Below are 20,020 nucleotides of genomic sequence, written 5' to 3' on the forward strand. Positions count from 1 at the left end.
GAAGCCTAGCTGTAATGAACGACAATGAGGGACTAGATTTGGGGGCTTGGTTGGTAGGACAGCGGAGTTAGAGGAGCACTGAACGCTGAATGGAATACCGTGTTTGGCAGAACTCCCACCCATGATTCACGTGGCTAACTACGGTGTTACAGCTTTCCAGTTTGTGGGATGTCAAATTACTGCTTCCCGGTGGAAGAAGCGGAAGGAATCTAAGCTGGTGACGATCTGTAAAGCCTGAGAGGGAGAGGAAGGAATTGAGAGTAACGGAGTGATATGTTACGTGATCGGTAGGGAAGAGTAGCTTATCTTCAAGGAGAGCCCACCTTCAAACAGGTAGTTTATTCCAGTCAAATTCAGTTTTTGATAGGCCTAGCCTGGATTGAGGTTTCACACTTCGCTGGAGGGAAGGAAACTAAAACTTCTCCCCTTTTGACTAATCAATGCACCACAATATTCTACAAGTTGTTGTGGCCAGCCCTTCAACAACTGCACCAAGAATGGGGAGAAACTAATCTGTACATGCACACGGGGATAAGAGAATTATTCACACCAACAAACGCTATCTTCTGCTGTTAGTGTTTTTCGCAATAGTCTTCGGCTTCCTCGGCCTCAACACAGCCTTAGCAGCAGGCAACATCGACTTCCCACGCCCTGCTCTCTCCATGTGGCTGAAGCAGTCCATACACACAGACTTGAAAAAATCTTCGATGAGGTCAATATAAAACGGCGAGTTTAGCTTCATGTAGCCCGCAATGAATTGCTCCACGTCCATGTTGAGCTCGGGGACGTCCGCACCTTCAAGCATCATCCTTGCAACCTCGTTCTGAAACGCAGACACGGCGTCGGAGTTGGGATTAATAATAGTCCGCAATCTGTCGAGGTCCTTGGCAGACAAGTTTATTTCCTCCTGCAACTCCTTCAAATCCTTCGGCCCCGGTGGCAAGCCGCCGACTCTGAGACCCTTCCGGTTGCCATACTTACCAAGTAGAACCACCACTTTCGCTGCCGCGGCAGCCGGATTTTCATCACTCTGATATGTCTGAAGGCATGTCGACAAAGGATTTTCCTTTTTAGTGACCTTCTTTATCGTCTGCTGTTGTTTACCGAGCTGCAATTCTTTGTTAGTTCCCTTGCGACCGCAACGTGAACATAAGTGGTCTGTGGTGCAGCTTGTGGTCTTTGGCATCACTGGCAAAACAGCCTTTTTCGGCGGTGTTGGCTGGGTCTTCTTTTTAGCCCCAGATTCCTTGCGCCCATGACTAACAGGAATTTTCGTTTCACTTCGAGGATTGCTCTTCATACTTACAGGACTTTTGCTGACACTAAGAGGGGACTCCTTAACATGGTCCGAGAATTTAACGGTTCGCGACGTCGTCTGAAAGGTCTTTCGAAGACTGTGAAGAAGTTGATCCTCCTCAAGCATGCTGTTGTGTGCTCTGGATCGCTGCAACACCGACGAAGTATCTTCGGTTTCTGCGCACCACTCTTGAGAGTCCGAGCTGATGCTATAGTCACGGCCTAAGTCAGACTCCGACACCGTGTCATCTGTTCATGTACAAAGCATATCTGGTTCAGATGGCAGGATTTGAAAACGTGGCAATGCTCGGACATGAGACAATCAAACTACTCTGATGCCAGATCATTTAGATGAGAAATGCGTTGGAGAAAATGTCGTCTGTACAGAGGAAGAAAAGAATATTGAGAAAAAAATTTGCTAGCATACCTTGCAAGTCCATGTCCACGTTCATATCTTCATGCTGAGACGAGGAAATCGACACTGTGTCATCAAATTCAGGGCCTTCTCCGCTTTCCTCAAGAGACACATACCCAATTTCGAACTCCCCAAACCTACCTGATAAATCACTCACATAGCTAGTCCCCTCCTGAGCAAGGCTCGAGTTCAAACTTGTCCGGGGAATGATAGAAAAACTACTCGCATCATCGTCGTATACTTTGGATTCGAGAGTCGATCCCTGGTATGACAAGCCAAATGGCGAGCTGAAGCTGCCATTCACTTTCATCATGGAGATCATCGTCGTCTCGGAGATGCTTGTGTCTGTCAAGTTCATGCTTCCTTCCGATAATGTGTCATAATCAGTGCTTTCCGCTGCCAAGAAGGTTGCATTTGAGAGCACGACGGTGCCTCGTCTAATTCTTTCCTCATATTCCACATCTTCTGCCACAGCCATGACCTTCCTACCGCAGGCCGAGAAGCTCGATTCAATGACATGGGGGCCCGTCTCCACATGCAACTTATCCGGTTGATCAACCTGTTCCGAGGCTGAACCTTGTGTGAACTGCTTCAACAGCGAAAGCAACCCTCTTTTTTTTCTCTTCGGTTTTACAAGAGTGTTGAGTTCTCGTTCTTGTTCGGTTTCAATAACGTGCCTAATCTCTGCCTCCTCTTCAATCTCCTCTTGCGCTCGATCCATCGATTTCACCGACTCTGGACTAAGGGGCGACTCCGGCACCCGGTGCTCGTCTTGAGGATACGATGATTCACCGGAATGGTCCGAAACAGCAGATGGCTGAGCTGTCGATCTGCGACCTTCCACATTGGACGTCCGTTGGCTGTCAACCAAAGGCGAACTGCAGCACTGATGGGACATATTCTTGCAAGTCTCGAATGGATTTCTGAAAAGGTAGGATTTGCCTGTGTGGCCGGAATCTGATCCCTTCCTTTCGAGACTAGATTCAACAACTGCTTGCTGTTGCATCAAGAGCTCGGCTCTCATTTCGCACATGGGGCACATCGTGATAATTCGGGCACAGCGACCCTTTGTGCTTACACTTCAATCGGAACCTTATCAAAATCGCCTCCCAGCATCTTTCTCTACCTCCAGTCTGTGTTCGCCATTACCTGGTCCGCTTACACATGCACCGCGCACGTATCCCCCCCATGGCTTCCCTGGCTTCCTGAAGAATTAGTGACTACGAAATTTTTCTTTACCCCTTCCGTGGACCATGGTAATCGTGCATAGTCTGTGAGACCAGCTATCTTTCTACAGGTCGCATATCTCGAGCCTACGTTCGTGGTCTGCAAGTGGCAGACCTTTGCCACGTATCTCCAACGGCGATGGGACGGACGCTTTTCTGCGATGTTTGGTAGTCGTTCCCCATTAGAATTTAGAACACGCAAGGACCTGATTAAGAAGGGGACGGGATTAATATTACTGCACATGCGCTGTCTTTCGTTGAGGAAATTCAAGTCTATTGTATCATAGAAGCGTAAGCCCAATTCAAAATCGACCTACGTAGTACAAGCTCGGCTTCGTATTAATTCTCAACCAAGAAACGTAAACTAGAAATCCTTCTTCCCAATGCACTACAAACACGTTGCAGATATCAATGAGCTCTAAGAGGGGCAAAACGTTTAGACATCGACAAAACTAAAAAAGGTGGTATACTACAAACTAATATGCGATTATGTTGAATCTGCAACCTTCATTTTTTGCATCTAGCGTGTAACAAGTACAAATTGCTACAAGAACGACTTGACTACACAGCATATCACTTCAATATCTTAAAAGGTTTCGCAAGGTCTACCACCTCCAAACTATGTCAAAATGCTGCCGGCCATTACTCGCCACTTACAACCGTATCAAGCACTCCAGGAAGTTCCACCAATATCCCAAACCGCCCCGGATGAATCTCCAATGGAGATACTGACACAATCCCAGTGGGCCTGGGCAACCTTAGAGAACAATGTGACGCTGGGGGGTTGTGTTCACGGGGAATTGGGGATTCCTGAACAACTTCTCCTAGAAAATTTTAAGCGATTCTTCAAACTGGAAGGCTAATCGAAAATATTAGCAACAGTCCACTCAAGGCGCATCCACATGCTTCTGATTCATACATCAGAATAATTGTTGCCCTTATTGTTATTCTTCATTAAATGACTCCTCTGATATATCTAACGATCCAAACAGAAGAACCGGTCATCTAATACCATTTTTTTTGCCCCATCTGCAATCTCCTTATTAATGTCTCCACCACCAGATTCCCGACTAGATGACAAAAACTTCCAAGCACCACCAGCTGCTCTCTCTACTACAACCTCGTCGAGCACTTGGCTAAAGCCTGCAAACGATCACACTGCGTTTGCAGAACGGGAAGTAAGAAAGAAATCTTAAAAAACAGGTCTACATGAGTTCCAACGGACCCAAACCAACCTCATGAGTCCGCAGCTAAGAATACCAGTCGCCTTCACGTGGATCGACGAACTTCACGAGTTGGAATGGATTAGTTGGCGAGGGTGTCCAGACTTCGACAGATGATAGATCGAAGCCGGTGACATAGGCTATTTACCAGCTACACTTCCAAAACTCCGATGAGAGCCGCTCAGGAGTCAAGGAGAAGAATGAGGATCCGCCCAGAGATGGCACGACGAAGGCGGCGCGGGATGGGCGAACACTCTGGATCAAACAGCGTTCGGATCTCCCTCTAATAGTAAACTGTTGTAGTGAACAAGGCACAATGGTGGTGCGTCGCGTAAGCTCCGCAGCACTCTCATAGTAGTCTTGGAATGCTGGTTAGTGAGATTTCCGCGACTAGTTTCTCGGGAACCCCCCCCCCCCCCCCCCCCCCCCTCCGTTTCGAACAACTGCCGCTTCAGACGTGAACCTCCACATCAGTTCCTTCGGCTCTACGTGCACTTTTTCAGAGATGGAGCTTTTGAACTTGTGAGTGACGTCGCGAGTTCTGCGGTGTGGCGATTCTGTTTCGCCTCCGGATGTTCCGATTTCCCGTTGGTCTGGGTCGATCGGCGGTCGTGGAGACCGACACATGTTTTAGACCAAAACGCCTGCGATCCGCGAGTTAGATTGCGGCTGATGATGAACATGCTTCGACCTGCAGTCGCTGGCTACTGTGTGTTTTGAATATTGTCGGATGATGATGACGATTTGTAAGTTTAATGATGAAGGCTGCAAACATGTATCAGATTGGTGATAAGGGAAAAAACGTCACTGATTTGCATTTTATAAATACAAATACATACATACATACTATTCGGTGAAATGGGACTTATTTGGCTTGTAAAGATATATTTGGGTATTTAAAGTGTGTTCGTTCGAATATGTAGTACGTAGATTATAAATATATATATACATATATGGTTGGGTGTGGGAGGCCTCTCTGCTACAGACCTGAAATGCCACGTAGCAAGGTACCTCAGATGCCAGGTCAGGTGGTACTATATAGAGGGAGCTGAGAGAGTTTAATGGGGAAAGTACAAAGCAGTCTGTTTTGAGAAGACTCGTCTGTGGACTTTCTGAAGAACAGGAGGTAACGAGAAGAAAAAAAGATGTAATCGACGGAAATTAAACGTGAAAGCTACACAAAAAGGTCAAAGGAATGAACTTTTATGTGTATATGGTGTTATTTGTATGTATATTGAGGTAAATATATATATATATATATATATATATATTGTCATACATATTTATGGTGTGTTGCTCATGCCACCATACTTTTTGCTACTGCCATCACAATTTGTTACAACATGTCCTTTATATATATATATATATATATATATTTATTGTAAATTGATAAAAAGGAAAGATATTAGAAATACTAACATAAATTTTTATTGAAATAAAAAAAAAACTAAAAATATATTTCAAATGGGTGGCAAATTGTGCCAATTGTTGCAAACTGCAAAGTTTGAATTGGCATTGCAAAATAGAAATGTACATCTCAAAGTTGTAGAATTTTTTTTGTTTTACAAAGATGTATTATAAAATACACTTTATGAAAAAATATAAACTGGTAATGATTGACAAACTAAAATTTGATCCACGAGTTATAAAACAAATTGTAAAACTAAAAGTATCAAATGCATGTGCTTGAATTTGATGACTCAAGCATTTAGTTGGATGCATTCTTAGTAAATGCTAATTTTATTTGTTTGTGGATGTAAACTTGTATAAAAGTTGATTAAAACCTAAATAAAGGATTTATTCGGTTACAAAAGAGTCAGAACATTGCAGCTTGTGAAATAAAAATGGATGTCAATGCTACGTTTATTAATGCCTTATTATTATTTAAACAGATATTACTTTGATATTCTAATTTCTAAATTACCTATGTTCCAGTGACCTTTTCAAACTTAAATGCCTCATTTTCCTTCTCTTCAAAATCGAAGTTTAAACTTTGATATAAAATAAAAAATAGATAAAAAAATAAAAATAAAAAATACACATTTTTTAATGTTGGTCTTCTTATAATCAAACACATAATTTCAAAAAGAAAAAAGAAAAAAGAAAAAAGAAAAAGTTGGTTTTTAAATAATAAAGATCAAACATTTTGTTTTTCAATCTCATAGATTAAGTTGTATTGAATTATTTTAATTTTCTGGTTTTACTTTTTAATATAGTATATATAATTTTAGAAATTTTTAATAATTATGTCTTGAAAGTTTTAAATATCATTAAAAATCTTTTCATTTTTTTTTTTTTTTTTTTTTTTTTTTTTGTAAGGTTTTAGATATACATTTAAAAATAAAATTTTAAAAAAATACTTGCACACTACATGTAATAAGCCGAATTATGTAAATATTTGTGTTATATTTAGATAAATTATAAGTAATATTTCTTTTACACTTGAAAAGTCTTGTAACAGTTGTAAAGGAGATCAAATTTCTATTAAAATATGAAAAAATATATCTTCCAGAGCTACATGCTACTTCTGTAAAACCCTTAAATTCTTCTAGTACTAGGAGATCTAAAGATTTTTCATAAACACATGAATCTGTATCTATTGACGTTTGAAAATATTTAGATTTTTCTTTGTCTACATTTATGTCAAGAATGCATTCTTGAAATTCTTTTAAATATTATTTTACTTATGTTTCTATTTTATGCATTTGTAAAATACATTTATTTTAAAAGACGTTTCTTTTAATATACCATTAATATTTATGCTTCACTATATTTTTTATATATATATATATATATATATATATATATATATTTTGCATGTAAAATTATTATTATTTATATTTTGAATACTGAACAATATTTTTAAGAGTCTAGTATTCAAAATATTATCATAATTATTTAAAACTTGAGTATTTTAAACCATGAAAAATAAATTAGATCTTAATAAAATTTATAAATGATAAAACTCATGTATAAAAATCATATTAGAAAAATACTATATATGTATATATTCATATTATTATATTATATATGTTATTTGATTTTTTTTACATATATAAAATATAATATTTTAAATATTTTTGTTTTTATGTATATATATATATATATATATATATATATATATATATATATGTGTGTACAAATTTTAATCAAATTAATCAATAAAACATTATAATTAGATAATTAATATTAATTTTGTCTAAAAAACTTAAAGTCTTTGTTTTGTATAAATAAAGGTTGTTATATATAACAAATTAAGTGTCAAAAATTATCATCCAGTATGCAAGTAAAATCAAATAAGAATGCATAACAAACATACTGTCAAAGACAAGAACTCGATGAAAGCAAATAAATAAGTGAGACTCTCTCAAAGAAATATAAAAAAATAGAAATAGAGAAGTATGTATATTAAAAATGAAATTAAATTAGCTATTGCCAAAGGCAAATAAATTAGAGACTCTTGAAACTAGACTAGAAGCAAAAAAAGAATTGACAAGAGTGAAGAAGGCTTCACTCTTGCTTTTATATATACTATCTACTTAGGAATTATGTAGCAACTTTCTATAGGACCTCCAAAAATGTGTTGACTTTACATGATATGTATCTTAACTTGCAAGGCAAGTTTTCTATATAGATGCCACATAGTTACCTTATTCCATAAGCTATCAATATTTATGGCACATGCTTAGCTTGTTGACAAAATTTTTAACCTACCAATCAACTACAAATACATATAAAGTCATAATAGTGTCTAAAAAGCGTCTAAGAAGTTTTTTTTAGAAGGTATTATGAAATTAATATATTTTTACCTACTTCTACCTATTTATATAATTTAAATAATAATTACAATAGATATATGTCTAAGACATTACTCTTCTTTGTAGGGACGAGTTCCTCAAAGAGTGGTAATCACATGTTGAGAAAGTCTAAGATGTGGCAAATTATATTTATATTGTATTTTGATCTTTGTTCTCTTTGAAGATAGTTGATAAGTCTTCTTAGCCATTGATAATGTCCTATTCTAGAACAGGAAGACTACCATGTTATTTAATCATTGTTGTAACCTTTATAACATCCTTCAAATAAAACATTTGTAACACCATCAAGAGTTGTTCCTACCTCCAATAAAATCACTAAACATTGAGAGTTCCTTTTCAGATCATGATATCAAATGTATTATATCTTGCCATCTATTTAAAGAAAAATATGTCATTCTTGAAGGTCTTCATCCCTATTACATTGCCTAAAAGATTGTGATAATTGGAATGTTTCATCCAATAAGTCAGCAAATGATGGTTCTTGAATTGTATCCACTAGTTGTTGATTCTCTATTTCTTTGATGCCACAATTATATAGAAATTACAAATAAGGATAAAAGGTACAATATAATCTCTTTTAAATTATGTTTCTTTTATGGGAAAGGTTTGCTATCTTTTATCTTGATTTTGATAGAAGTCATTGATGAAAAGCTTTGACCTTCTCTTTATATTTATAAGATTTTCTTGTAGCTCCCATGTACATTTGCTAATATCATATCCGTACCAATGAATAAGATATTCCAACCTATGTCAGGGCTGCCTTGACTCTAAGACTTCTTTTACCTCAAATTCTTGATTATTATCTACTTCCATAAAAGGCAATGATATTTATCTTCTTCTCAAGATATTCATTGTCTTTAATGGCTCTAAAAGAAATACATAAAATATAGAATAGATTTTCATAGACTTTGATAGATGTAATCAATAAGTAATTGGATTGACTTACTTACAAATAGGAAATGATCTAAGTTTACAATAATCCAACTTATCACAAAAGCAAATAATTTTGATATTACAACAAAATAACCATACCTTATCACCAACATGAAAATGAGCTTCTTTTTTACAAAAATCATTCGTATTGCTCTTTTGTTGTTCTTGAGTTTTTTTTAGTTGTGCCTTTATTATTGTATGTAGCTTAGATAAATGATTTGCCAAATATTTTGCAACAAGATTATCAACTTTTGAAAAGTCAAAAGCATCAAATCACGGATAATAACCATATTTAATAAAAAAATATATATATTACGTAGAAGAATGTATCATGTTATTATAAGTAAACTTTATTCATAGCAAAAGAGTTATCCAATCATCTTATTGATAGTTGATGGTACACCTCAAATATTATTTCAAAACTTAATTTATACCCTCTATTTGTCCATAAATTTGAAGATAGAAATTTGAAGATAATTTTATATTTACTTTTAGAAATCTTGAAAAGCATTCTCTAAAATCTTAATACAAATTGAATTCTCATGTCCAATATAATATCCTTAGGCAATCCATGATAGGGATAGATGTTGTTAAAAAAAATCTTAGTTATTTCTTTATCTATGATAGTTTTTGTATATGATATAAAATATCCTATCTTGGTTAAATGATCTATTATTATGAATATAGAGTCATAAGAATCTGAGACTGAAAGATCCATGATAAAATCTATAGAAACAAAAGACTATGGTTGTTCTAGAATAACTAATGGTTGTAGAAGTCTATAGGATTGATGTCGAGGAGTTTTTGACCTTGAACAAACATTACATACCTAGACAAAGTCTTTCAGTGCCTTGCACATTTGTAACCACCAAAAATCTTTGAATATAAGTTTTAAAGTCTTATTGTATCTAAAATGTCAAATTGCTAGAATGTCATAATGTACTTGAAAAACACGTAAACATGCTTCTTTTTCTAGAATATATAGGTGTCCTTCAAAATAAAATAGATTTTTTTTGAACTTGAACTTGGAAGTATCATAAGACTTGGAAGAAAGAATCTTGATATCATGAATAAGAAGATCATAGGACATACTTGATTGAATTGGTTTGACAAGAGTTGAATCAATAATCAATGCTGATTTTATTACTCAAAGATGAAAATGCTTGGGCTTCAAGAAAATTATTCTTTGTTGATAAAAAGATGAGTTTCTTTTTAATAAACCCTATTATTTTTTGGATCAATAATTAATCTTAAAATCAAGTCTTGACAAAAATATGCTCCAATAGGCTTAGCAACAATTCAAAACATGTGTTGACATAAATTATTCAAGATTCTTGTGGTCGATATAAATAATGGCTAGATTAGAAATGCCTTTTAGATAATAGTGCCATTCTTAAAACAAATCCATAATTGTAAGAAGTTATTTATTATTATCATATTACAAGAAGTCTTGCTTGAGAATACATTTGGTATTTGATTGTAGAAGATAGAATAGAAATTATAATAAAAAAATCTTAATCCTAATAGAATTTTAAATAAAATCTAATTAAAAATTAACAATATTAAACAAGCTTTAATCAAATTATAAAAGAAACCTTGAAAAAATTACAAAAAAAATATTAAGAAATTTTAAAAGAATTAAAAAAATCCATAATTAACCTTAAAATAATCCTTAAGAAATCCTAAAAAATATTAGAATAATCACAAATACATCTTAAATAAATCTCAATCAAGTTCTAATTTAATCTTAATTAAAATCCTAATGGATTTGACTCAAATCTTAGACAAATTTGAAACGATTTCTAAATCCTAAATCAAATCCTAAACCAAACCTTAGTCAAATCCTAAATCTTAAATCAAATCCTAAATCAAATCCTAAACAAATCCTAAATCCTAAAACAAATCTTAGACAAATCCTAAATCCTAAAACAAATCTTAGACAAATCCTAAATCTTAAATCAAATCCTAAATCAAATCCTAGACAAATCCTAAATCCTAAACCAAACTCTAAAGCAAATCCTAGACAAACCCTAATCAACTCAATCTAATCCTAATATAATTTAAAACCTCAATATCTATCAATAAAACTATTGATCTTTTTTAAAAAATTTACATACCTTTCAACAAATAAATTAGCAATAAGCACATAAATTTTGAAAATAATTAGACTTACCAAATAAAAGAAAAATGCTAAAATTTGCATGGGTATTGGTTGGCTTCTTACTCCAATATAAATGTTGAATTTCCAGTGTCAATCTTTCCTTTTCAAATAGTTCAATTGATATCAAATTTCACATGTGTATAGCAAATTAATTCAAATAACTTTAAATTTAAATTTCACTTCAATCCAAGTAGTAGATTGCTAAAGATCTTAGAATTCCTAACTATCTCTCAAAGTCCAATTTCGAAGTTCTCAACCTACTTGAAAATCAATAACCTTCAATTCAACTATTTGATCAAATTCAAACTTACAGCATACACTCCAGACAACTATTTTCATAAGTCCTCAAAATTTGAATTATAGATCTACTACCAAACTTACAAAAATTTCTAAAATATAATATCTTTTATATTTCACAAATTCTATAGTTATCTAAAACAACTATGACTTTATAAAATTCTTGCAAAGTCATTACACACTCAATTCCCTCAAAATCAATGCTTAAAGAAATTCTATTAAGTTTTCTCTCAAATTCCACTTTCTAATCTACCAAAGAACCGTCAAGTTGTTGTTTGTACTGAGTTTTATACCTTGGGATTCGGTTTCGATCCAAATTGATAATTGATTCTTTTTGGATATCAAATTTTATCCTTTTGAGTTAATTTTCATTTAAATCAACTCCTAATTTCTTCTTTAATATGCTTGTATTCTTTATTTTTTGTAGTCTACTTTGTTTTGCTTTATTTATGGCCTTATAAAATAAGTAGAAGCATACTTTGCAAAAAGGTAGTATTTAAACATTTTATTCTATTTTCTTTCGGACTGTTGTATATTTTCTAAAATAATTTTCTATAATATTTGAAGTAAGAAATTCTATAATATAATAGATTCTTTACCCCTTTCACCTATTAGTCATATTACATTACAACATTGTGAATCTTGAAGTTGATCTCGATTATTAAAAAAATTCTTAAATGAAAAGCTATTAAGTGAAGTTTATCATATATTCACATTTGTGATAATATAGCACTCAAAGCAAAGTCCGATGCATTTGTTTTCATAGAAAATAGTTTAGAAAAGTTAATATGATACAAGATTGGTGCAAAAATAAAGCTTGTCTTTAAAGCTTCAAATATTGCTTTCACTTCTTGATTCCATTGAAGTTTGTCTTTATTAGTGATTTTGACTTTAGATGTATTTATAGGTTAGAAACTTGTCCAACAAGTTAATGACGTATTGGTAGCTTGTAGAACAAGTTAACTCCATGTAATAGCTTGTGGAAGAAATTAACTCCAGGTAATAGCTTGTAGAACAAGCTAACTATGTAGTGCATACATAGATAATTTGCCTTGCAAGTTAAGACATATCGCTAGCAAAGTCAATACATATTAGAGGTCCTATAGAATATTTCTACGTAGTATTGTCATTGAATTATAGCAATATTGAAATGCTTTTGTATGATTCTCTAATCAAAATTCAAAAAGTCAATTCTCACATCTCATAGCAAAGTCAATTGCTTGATTCAATGTTTGAGGATTAAGTAAGTTGAACATCAATTTTTTTATGTCATATTATAATCTGTAGAGAAATTGACTAAAACGTGCACAATCATCCCACTTGATTGATTAATCCTCAAAATTTGGATTTTGTACCATAAAACTTCTTAGATAATGCAATCTTTGATTCTTTAATATTTGAAAATGTGTTCTATCATAAGAAAAGAGATATGATTTGGTACAGATGTTGAAGCAACTTCAATCATCTCTATATCTTTAGCCCTTGCCATTCTTATTGCTTCTTATGGCGGTAAATTGAGTTGATGCATTATAAGCATTAACTTCCTAAATTTTTCTTGCATTTGTATCATTGTACTCTTTATTTTATGAAGCTCTACCATGATATCTCTTAAAAAAAGCAAGATTTCTAATATTGATCAAGATAAATAGAAGAAAAGACTTAAAAATGAAGAAAAAATACTAATGATAATACAAATTTAGAAGAGGATAATCTGCAATTCTTAATATGCTTTAGTCTTATGAAGAAAAAAAAAAAAAAAAAAAAAAAAAAAAATCTACTCTTAATTAAGAAAAGACAAAGCTCTAACATTGTAGTTATATTTTTATCAATCTATCAAGGATAAGAACTCAATGAAAGAAAATAAATAAGTAAAACTCTCTCAAAGCAATATGACAAAATAAAAATAGAGAAGTATGTATATTAAAAAAGAAACTAGAATGGCTATTGCCAAAAGACAAGGAAATGAAAGACTCTTGAAACTAGACTAAAAGTAAGAAAGGAATTGAGAAGAGTAAAGAAGACTTCATTCTTGCCTCTATATATACTATCTACCTAGGATCTATGTAGCAATGTTCTACAAAACCTTCAAAAATGTATTGACTTTACATGATACATATCTTAACTTGTAAGGCAAGTTTTTTTTTTAGGGGCACCACATGGTTAGCTTGTTCTACAAGCTATCAATATATGTAATACGTGGTTAGTTTGTTGACAAAGTTTCTAATCTACCAATCAACTACAAACACATCTAAACTCAAAACAACATCTATGAAGCTTCTAGGAAGCTTTTTTAGAAGATATTATGAAATTAATTTACTTTCATCTACTTCTATTTATTCATATTACCTAAATAATAATTATAATAGATATATATCCGTGACACATACTTTTAAGTACTTCCTTATCACCTCCTCTCCTTTGTTTATCCGATTAAGAGTTCTACTTATTAGCTAAGACAACACCACATACTTAATCAAAGATAAATGCTGCAATAATATTAGTGTAATATATATCCAACTAAGTAGATATTGTAGCAATTAGACAACCAAAATATGTTGCAAACATAAAAGAAGGAATTTTCAAGCCTTATGAATAGATGAAACATGACAAAGACTTTCTACATTAAGAACAAATTTAATCTCTTAAAAAAAGAGTCAAAAGATGTAATATTAAGCATATCATATGTCACATATGTTGGCATTGGTTACACAATAGCATATTAGTAATTTCTTTTATTTCAACTTATATAAAATAAGAAAAGCTATTTGATATAATTTCTAGTTCAAAATGTATAGAACTATCAATAGAAAGATGACAAGGAGCACAATTTTTTGAATGCTTCTAATACTCTTATCCATCCTTGTCTTTTAGCAATAAAATATCATTAGACAACATATCCTTAATACAAAGAATTGTGAATCTTGTATTAACATCAAATATCATAGGCACTCCATGTTACAAATATACATAATTTATTTTAGAAAATCTCTTTAATTAAAGTCAATAAACTCTATTATAAATATAAACATATTATAAAGTATTACAATGTTGAATAATAGATAAGTTTTCTATGACCTTTGATCTTTTTAAAGAGCTTTGATTAATCTTACAAACATTAAATCCAAACATTAAAGTCATTAAAGTTCACAATTAAAGCTCTCTTCTTACATATTGAGCTTAGTTGAATCAATTCTTATTAATATAATTATTGATAAGAAGTATCAAATGCCAAAGATACATGCTTGCTAAAGCGTTAACTTATTGCCATCCATGATAATATCAAGTCAAAATTATAATAGTTGCTATGAAGCAATTTATATTTTTTAAACCACACTTTATGGTCTGAATAACTCATTTAGCTTTGCTATCTTCCCAAAATGATTTCTTAAGGTGATAAGACGATCTACCAAAGCTTACATATACAAAGTCTTAAAAGCTCTAAAGAAATTTTTTTCTTGATCTATTATGAATTTTGTAAGTACTCCAAAATAAGCCTACACAATTTTAAAAAGTCATTATTCTGAACTTTAAAGAATTTTGTGGCAAAGCTATAAGTTCATTTAACTTCCTAAAATGCTCTACTATCATTAATACTTATTTACTTCTATATAGGATAAAAATATGCAACTTAGAAAAGTCCAAGAACAAACAATAGCCAAAACTTTTAATATGTAAAGACTTCAATTAAGGTAATAAAGTGTTAAAACTTTAACCTAACTTGATTGTACACTTCACACCATAAAACATATGTAGTGATTTATTAATATATATATATATATATATATATATATATCAATCTACCAATATTAGTTGCTCAACACAGAATATATTATGCACATCTTAAAATATCTAAGTTGATTATGTATTTTCTCTATCAATGAAGTTCTAATATCTAACCTTAAAACTATATGCCTAACTTTATTGGATCACATATAAAATAAGTAGTTATTTTTCTAATAGAACCTTGCTACTTGGTGACTAATCTTTTGTCACTCTATAGTAGAAACGGTTGAAGGAAATGTCTCTTATTGAAGCTTATACAAGCCTATAAGGTCCTCTCATATATTACTAACCACTTAGATTTTATCAAATTTTTCATTTGAGTATTGATTGTATACTATGGATATAGAGTCTAACATCAAAGTAAGGTATATTGTTGCATGCCATCCAAGTACTACCTTTCTATTGGAATCTTCATATCATCTATTTTCAGTCAAGTCTTCTTTAAAAGATTTGAATTATAAGAAATTTTATTTGTATCCAAATTGTAATGATTTACATATTAAAAAATTGTGGTGCTTTACATGTGTAAGTGTATATTTTTAATTAAAATATTAAAAATATAATTATTATTGTGACATAATAGAAAGATATTTAAAATATAAAATAATATAAAAATTATAATTATAAAAATATTTATTATTTTTATAAATATATAAATATATATATATATATATATATATATACATCATTTTAAAAAATAAGAAATAATATTGAAAATAATAATATTTACAACATTAAAATGGAATTTTTAAAAATAAAACATATTTTATAAAAATCAATAAAAAAGACTTAAATTAATCAATATAATTTCTTTTATATGTCAGTTTTTGATAAATTTTAGACTTAATTTTATGTAAATTTAAAATATATTCTGTTACTATATTTGAATATTATGGTTTTTAAATTTATTTATAAAAAATAATAAAAAAATATTTTTAGAAATATAGACAAAGCATGTATTTTTGTAAAATAATTCAATTATGTACTTTTAAAAATGAATATATTTCTCCTAACTAATATTATTCTATGTTATAAGTTTCATATGTTTAGTAAAAAAATGGTCTCCTTCAGAATTTATTAGAAAAAAATACTTAAAACATGTGTATCATAAGTTTGATCTCCAATATCATTATGGTCTTGCTATTGGAATTTATTTTCAATCTTAATTTTCATGATTTTTTTTAAAAAAGAGGACGTTTTTTTCTTTATTTGGATTATAGATAGTATTAAATAAAAATTTGTAAATATTTATCAATTATTGATTTTATACAACATTTTTTTTATCTTTGTCTTTTACAAATTTTTGAGCTTAAAATATTTTTTAAACTTGGAAAAAGGAGTAAGGATTTATTATTATTGTTATTATTATTATTACAGGAAAACATATTGAATAATTTGAATAAAAGTAGTTCCAGCCATTTGGTGACGCCGTGAAACTATCTCCTTTACAATGCATGACACAGAAAGAAACTCTCGTTGTCCTGTACCAATAAAGTTCACAAAATATCTCTTACGCTATTCTATATACCGGGCGGACATAAAGGGAACCGCAGGAGATACTGTAAACCCCAGGCCAGCCTGTGCTGCCCCCCTAATGAACCCGGATAAGTCTGGAGAGGACGAGCATGGACGAGCGGGATAATGAAAATTCGCCCGATTGCCCGAGGAACGAAATCGGCTGCCCGTGAGCGCAACTTCTTTACGTCTCCACCGCTCAGCAGCTGCGTCGTCCACTACAATTCTGGGGTTGCATTGCTCCCTGCACTTATCTTCACAGTCTCGGCCCGGCGCAGTGTTTCTCTGCGTCGTACACTCCCCCAGTCGCATCAATCTCGCCGTGACCCTGCTTCTTCGGCACCCTCTGCATAGAATTATCATTTTTCCGCGTCGTTTTTGCTGTATTTGAGCGATGGCGGCCCTTACCGTTGCGATGCCCGTAGCAGGAGCCACCATGGCTACTTCCGTGGCTTTCGTCCCGAAGGGCTGTTTCTCCATTGTTGCGGCTGCCAGAATGGCGCCCATCAAGATCAAAAGGCGTCTGTCTGTTGTTGTCAAGGCTTCTCCCAAGGAGGATATTAAGGATAAGGTGAGTACTTGAGTAATTGATTCCTGGTTGCGATCTTAGATTGCACCGTTTCGGTTCTTCATTATTATTCTATTCTGTTCGTTTTGTATCGTCAAACTTTTAGAATTTTTTTGAGGGCATTTTTGTCGATGTGCAAGTTTGTCAGCGCGATTTAAGTCGTCTTAGAAGGTTAATTATTTTCTGTTTTGCCCACTCGTGATCTCTATTTTCAATTTATACAGAGACTGCGTCTGTCGATATTCAGTTATATTGACCTAATTATGAATCTTTGGCACGGGGAAAGCACTTGTCATGCTCTGAGAACTTTTAGTGAATTAGTCTTTACAATATACCATTAGTATTATTCGCCAGGCGGTTGCTTCAACCATCGGTCAAAGAGATTCCCTTGATTATAAACACTCGACCAGCTGGAGATTTGTTGGATTATCTTCTCAATGGTAGGGGAATTCATGTCTCCTGCATGCGCAGATCCCCGAAGCCATTGCTGAAGCTCAGAAGACGTGCGAGGATGACCCCACCTCTGCACCATGTGCTGTCGCATGGGACAATGTAGAGGAGCTCACTGCTGAGGCCGCTCACCAGCGTGACCGCAACAAAGCTAACAGTGACCCCTTGGAGACTTATTGCGCAGACAACCCTGAGACCGATGAGTGCCGAACATACGAGGATTAGGCCATGAAGAAGTGAAAGAATATCTGGTGGATTGTAGACTGATTACCACAAGCGGTTGCTGCCGCTGTACAAAATCATTGGGATTTTTTGGGAAGCAAGCTGGGATAGAAGCCGAAGTACTCTTCCATATGTTGATTCCAGTCCTCGTTATCACTTTTCGTGATGTTAGTATTTTTATGGTGTCTGTAATCTGTCTACCATATCGAGTGAGGTCTTCCCAATTGGTACATCAGACATGTACAAGTTTTTTTTTTTGTTTTATTCTATTTGCTTTTCTATGTCACATGATTTGTCAAATCCATCGAAAGCTGTGCTATGAAGAGCCGCACTGAAGTTTGCCAGGGAAAGTCGGTTGTCACGCTGTAGCAGGTGATTGGCAATTATTCAAGAGTCTACTCACATAATCTTTATTTAAAGAGTTGCACACTCTGTCAAGTACTCCCGTAATACAAAATATATACTCCCAAGTCCAACTTAATTAACTTGACTTAAGATAATTTGTCACAACTAATCTTAGTTCAGTTTCCTCATGACCAACGATAATTGGTAAATCGTAGTGGTAACGATGACCTACCATATTGCCTGGAGTAACGCCTGAGAACTTGTGCCTCGAATTTTCGCATATTTATGTAGCTAGAAATTTGTTAGTGTTCCTTGTCTCCATCTTGGCTACGTAATCTGTAGCTTCGGTTGATAAGAATATCGCTTATCAGTCTTCGACACTGGCAGGGACGATGAGAGAATCAGAAACACTATTGCTGACCTCTACCAGTTGTTTTCGAGCTTGTTACCCCGGCAGTAGTCACTTCCGCAAAGATAGTCGAACGCTTGAACCCGCTGAATCTTGTCAATAAAATTCAAACCATAATCCTGGTTGTCGACAATATAATGGAAAGCGATAACGGGCGTTAGCATACCTAGACGGATTATATCGAATGTACATGAATGGAAACAACCGAATTATAGTAATGTACCCATGTGAGCTCTTCCCCTGCATCTACATCTCTGGTGGTGAAGAATGCGACCTGCACCAATAATTCTCTTGTGCAATAAGCATGACTCACATCAAGACGTGGCAAGGAATTTACAAATGAAGATGTCATCACCCTCTCGAAACTTTTCGACACACTGAAGACTCACTGCCGACCTGATTTGCAGCAGAATTTATGAGGTTAGGCTCACTACTGAGTGCAAAACGAGAGGGAAGGAAGTTATCCATACATGATCATGTTCCGCACTCTCGATCTGAACAGGAACCTCAAGCAGGTTGTTGTCGTAGCATCTGAATAATAACCACGGAGTTAAAACTCTCAGAACCCGTAATGACTTTGAATGACTTTGAACATAGCAACCGCAGTTATTTGGAGCAAAACATAGCCTACAGTGTGCAAGATGTCTGCTGCAGAAGATGTTTAAGAGGGCGTCAGCCAATGCACACTATGGTGGTACACATATTACGACGTGCATTCGTACGAGGAGCAGAATGTTATGTATGAAAGAAGTGATACACTTGATTTCTTCAGTCTTTCTATCTTTAACTCTATTAAATCGATGAATAATCTCTTGTGTCCCTTAAAAAAATATGTCACGACACAGAATTGAAAACCAGGAACCCGTAGATCCTTTGAAAATTTAAGGTGTTTCTATCGTTCAAGTAGCGGTGTAGTTTTAGGCTCACCTATGGTTGACGAAACGAGCAACATTTCCATAATTGGTAGCATCCACGTGAATATTCCTTTCACGCTTCTCAGCGCACCAGGTGCCTAACAGCTGCAGGGAGAAATGAGGATCGCCTGCCGGGATTGTTAGGTGACGCAAGAAACTTTCATCATCGGTCAGGATCTCACCCACAAATTCGAATACAAATGATCCTGCCGGTATATTATCCCAGGTTCGCACACCCCAGCCTTTTCCAGTTTCTGTCCAGAAGACCTGCCCAATCTCCATACCTATGGCAATTAAAGTTTTGCTTCACATGTCTACTAAGGAAAAATAATTGAAACTATTGAAACTCAAGAGTGATAAACGGGAGATCTCATCACAAATAAATGACGAATAGATAGAATCGCCGGCACCACACCTGCAATTTATAACTGATGCCTCGTTGGAC

The 20,020-nt window shown here is 33.8% G+C and overlaps 3 protein-coding genes across 4 annotated transcripts; 1 reads left to right on the top strand and 2 right to left on the bottom strand.

The window, feature by feature from the left end:
- Positions 1-302: 302 nt before the first annotated feature.
- LOC112277805 (uncharacterized) lies at positions 303-4,266 on the bottom strand. Its single transcript, XM_073531570.2, has 2 exons — positions 1,724-4,266; positions 303-1,545 (listed from the first exon to the last, which is right to left on the bottom strand). Exons 1-2 carry the CDS (start codon positions 2,751-2,753, stop codon positions 560-562), a joined length of 2,016 nt encoding a protein of 671 aa, XP_073387671.1. The 5' UTR covers positions 2,754-4,266; the 3' UTR covers positions 303-559.
- A 12,665-nt stretch (positions 4,267-16,931) lies between these two features.
- LOC112278044 (calvin cycle protein CP12-1, chloroplastic) lies at positions 16,932-18,193 on the top strand. The gene is made up of 2 exons (XM_024511052.3): positions 16,932-17,238; positions 17,707-18,193. Exons 1-2 carry the CDS (start codon positions 17,062-17,064, stop codon positions 17,908-17,910), a joined length of 381 nt encoding a protein of 126 aa, XP_024366820.1. The 5' UTR covers positions 16,932-17,061; the 3' UTR covers positions 17,911-18,193.
- An 87-nt stretch (positions 18,194-18,280) lies between these two features.
- LOC141044968 (histone-lysine N-methyltransferase SUVR4-like) lies at positions 18,281-19,970 on the bottom strand. Of its 2 annotated transcripts, none has more exons than XM_090248197.1 (3): positions 19,589-19,970; positions 19,132-19,192; positions 18,281-18,780 (listed from the first exon to the last, which is right to left on the bottom strand). In XM_090248197.1, the coding sequence occupies exons 1-3, from the start codon at positions 19,855-19,857 to the stop codon at positions 18,676-18,678; spliced, it is 435 nt and encodes a 144-aa protein (XP_090104323.1). In that variant the 5' UTR covers positions 19,858-19,970; the 3' UTR covers positions 18,281-18,675. The 2 variants fall into 2 exon arrangements, with proteins under 2 accessions (XP_090104323.1, XP_090104324.1); XM_090248198.1 differs by having other exon boundaries at positions 18,281-18,935.
- Positions 19,971-20,020: the final 50 nt, after the last annotated feature.

Source organism: Physcomitrium patens, chromosome 26, assembly GCF_059467195.1.
Source record: "Physcomitrium patens ecotype Gransden chromosome 26, ASM5946719v1, whole genome shotgun sequence".
Classification (NCBI taxonomy): Eukaryota; Viridiplantae; Streptophyta; class Bryopsida; order Funariales; family Funariaceae; genus Physcomitrium; species Physcomitrium patens.

Excerpts from the sequence above, each read along its gene's own strand:
- LOC112277805 (XM_073531570.2), bottom strand. The coding sequence starts at position 2,753 with ATGTGCCCCATGTGCGAAATGAGAGCCGAGCTCTTGATGCAACAGCAA. Across the intron at positions 1,546-1,723 it reads CGTGGACATGGACTTGCAAG|ATGACACGGTGTCGGAGTCT; the intron begins GTATGCTAGCAA and ends GTACATGAACAG.
- LOC112278044 (XM_024511052.3), top strand. The coding sequence starts at position 17,062 with ATGGCGGCCCTTACCGTTGCGATGCCCGTAGCAGGAGCCACCATGGCT. Across the intron at positions 17,239-17,706 it reads AGGAGGATATTAAGGATAAG|ATCCCCGAAGCCATTGCTGA; the intron begins GTGAGTACTTGA and ends CTGCATGCGCAG.
- LOC141044968 (XM_090248197.1), bottom strand. The coding sequence starts at position 19,857 with ATGGAGATTGGGCAGGTCTTCTGGACAGAAACTGGAAAAGGCTGGGGT. Across the intron at positions 19,193-19,588 it reads GCTCGTTTCGTCAACCATAG|ATGCTACGACAACAACCTGC; the intron begins GTGAGCCTAAAA and ends GTTATTATTCAG. Across the intron at positions 18,781-19,131 it reads AGAGTGCGGAACATGATCAT|GATTATGGTTTGAATTTTAT; the intron begins GTATGGATAACT and ends GTCGACAACCAG.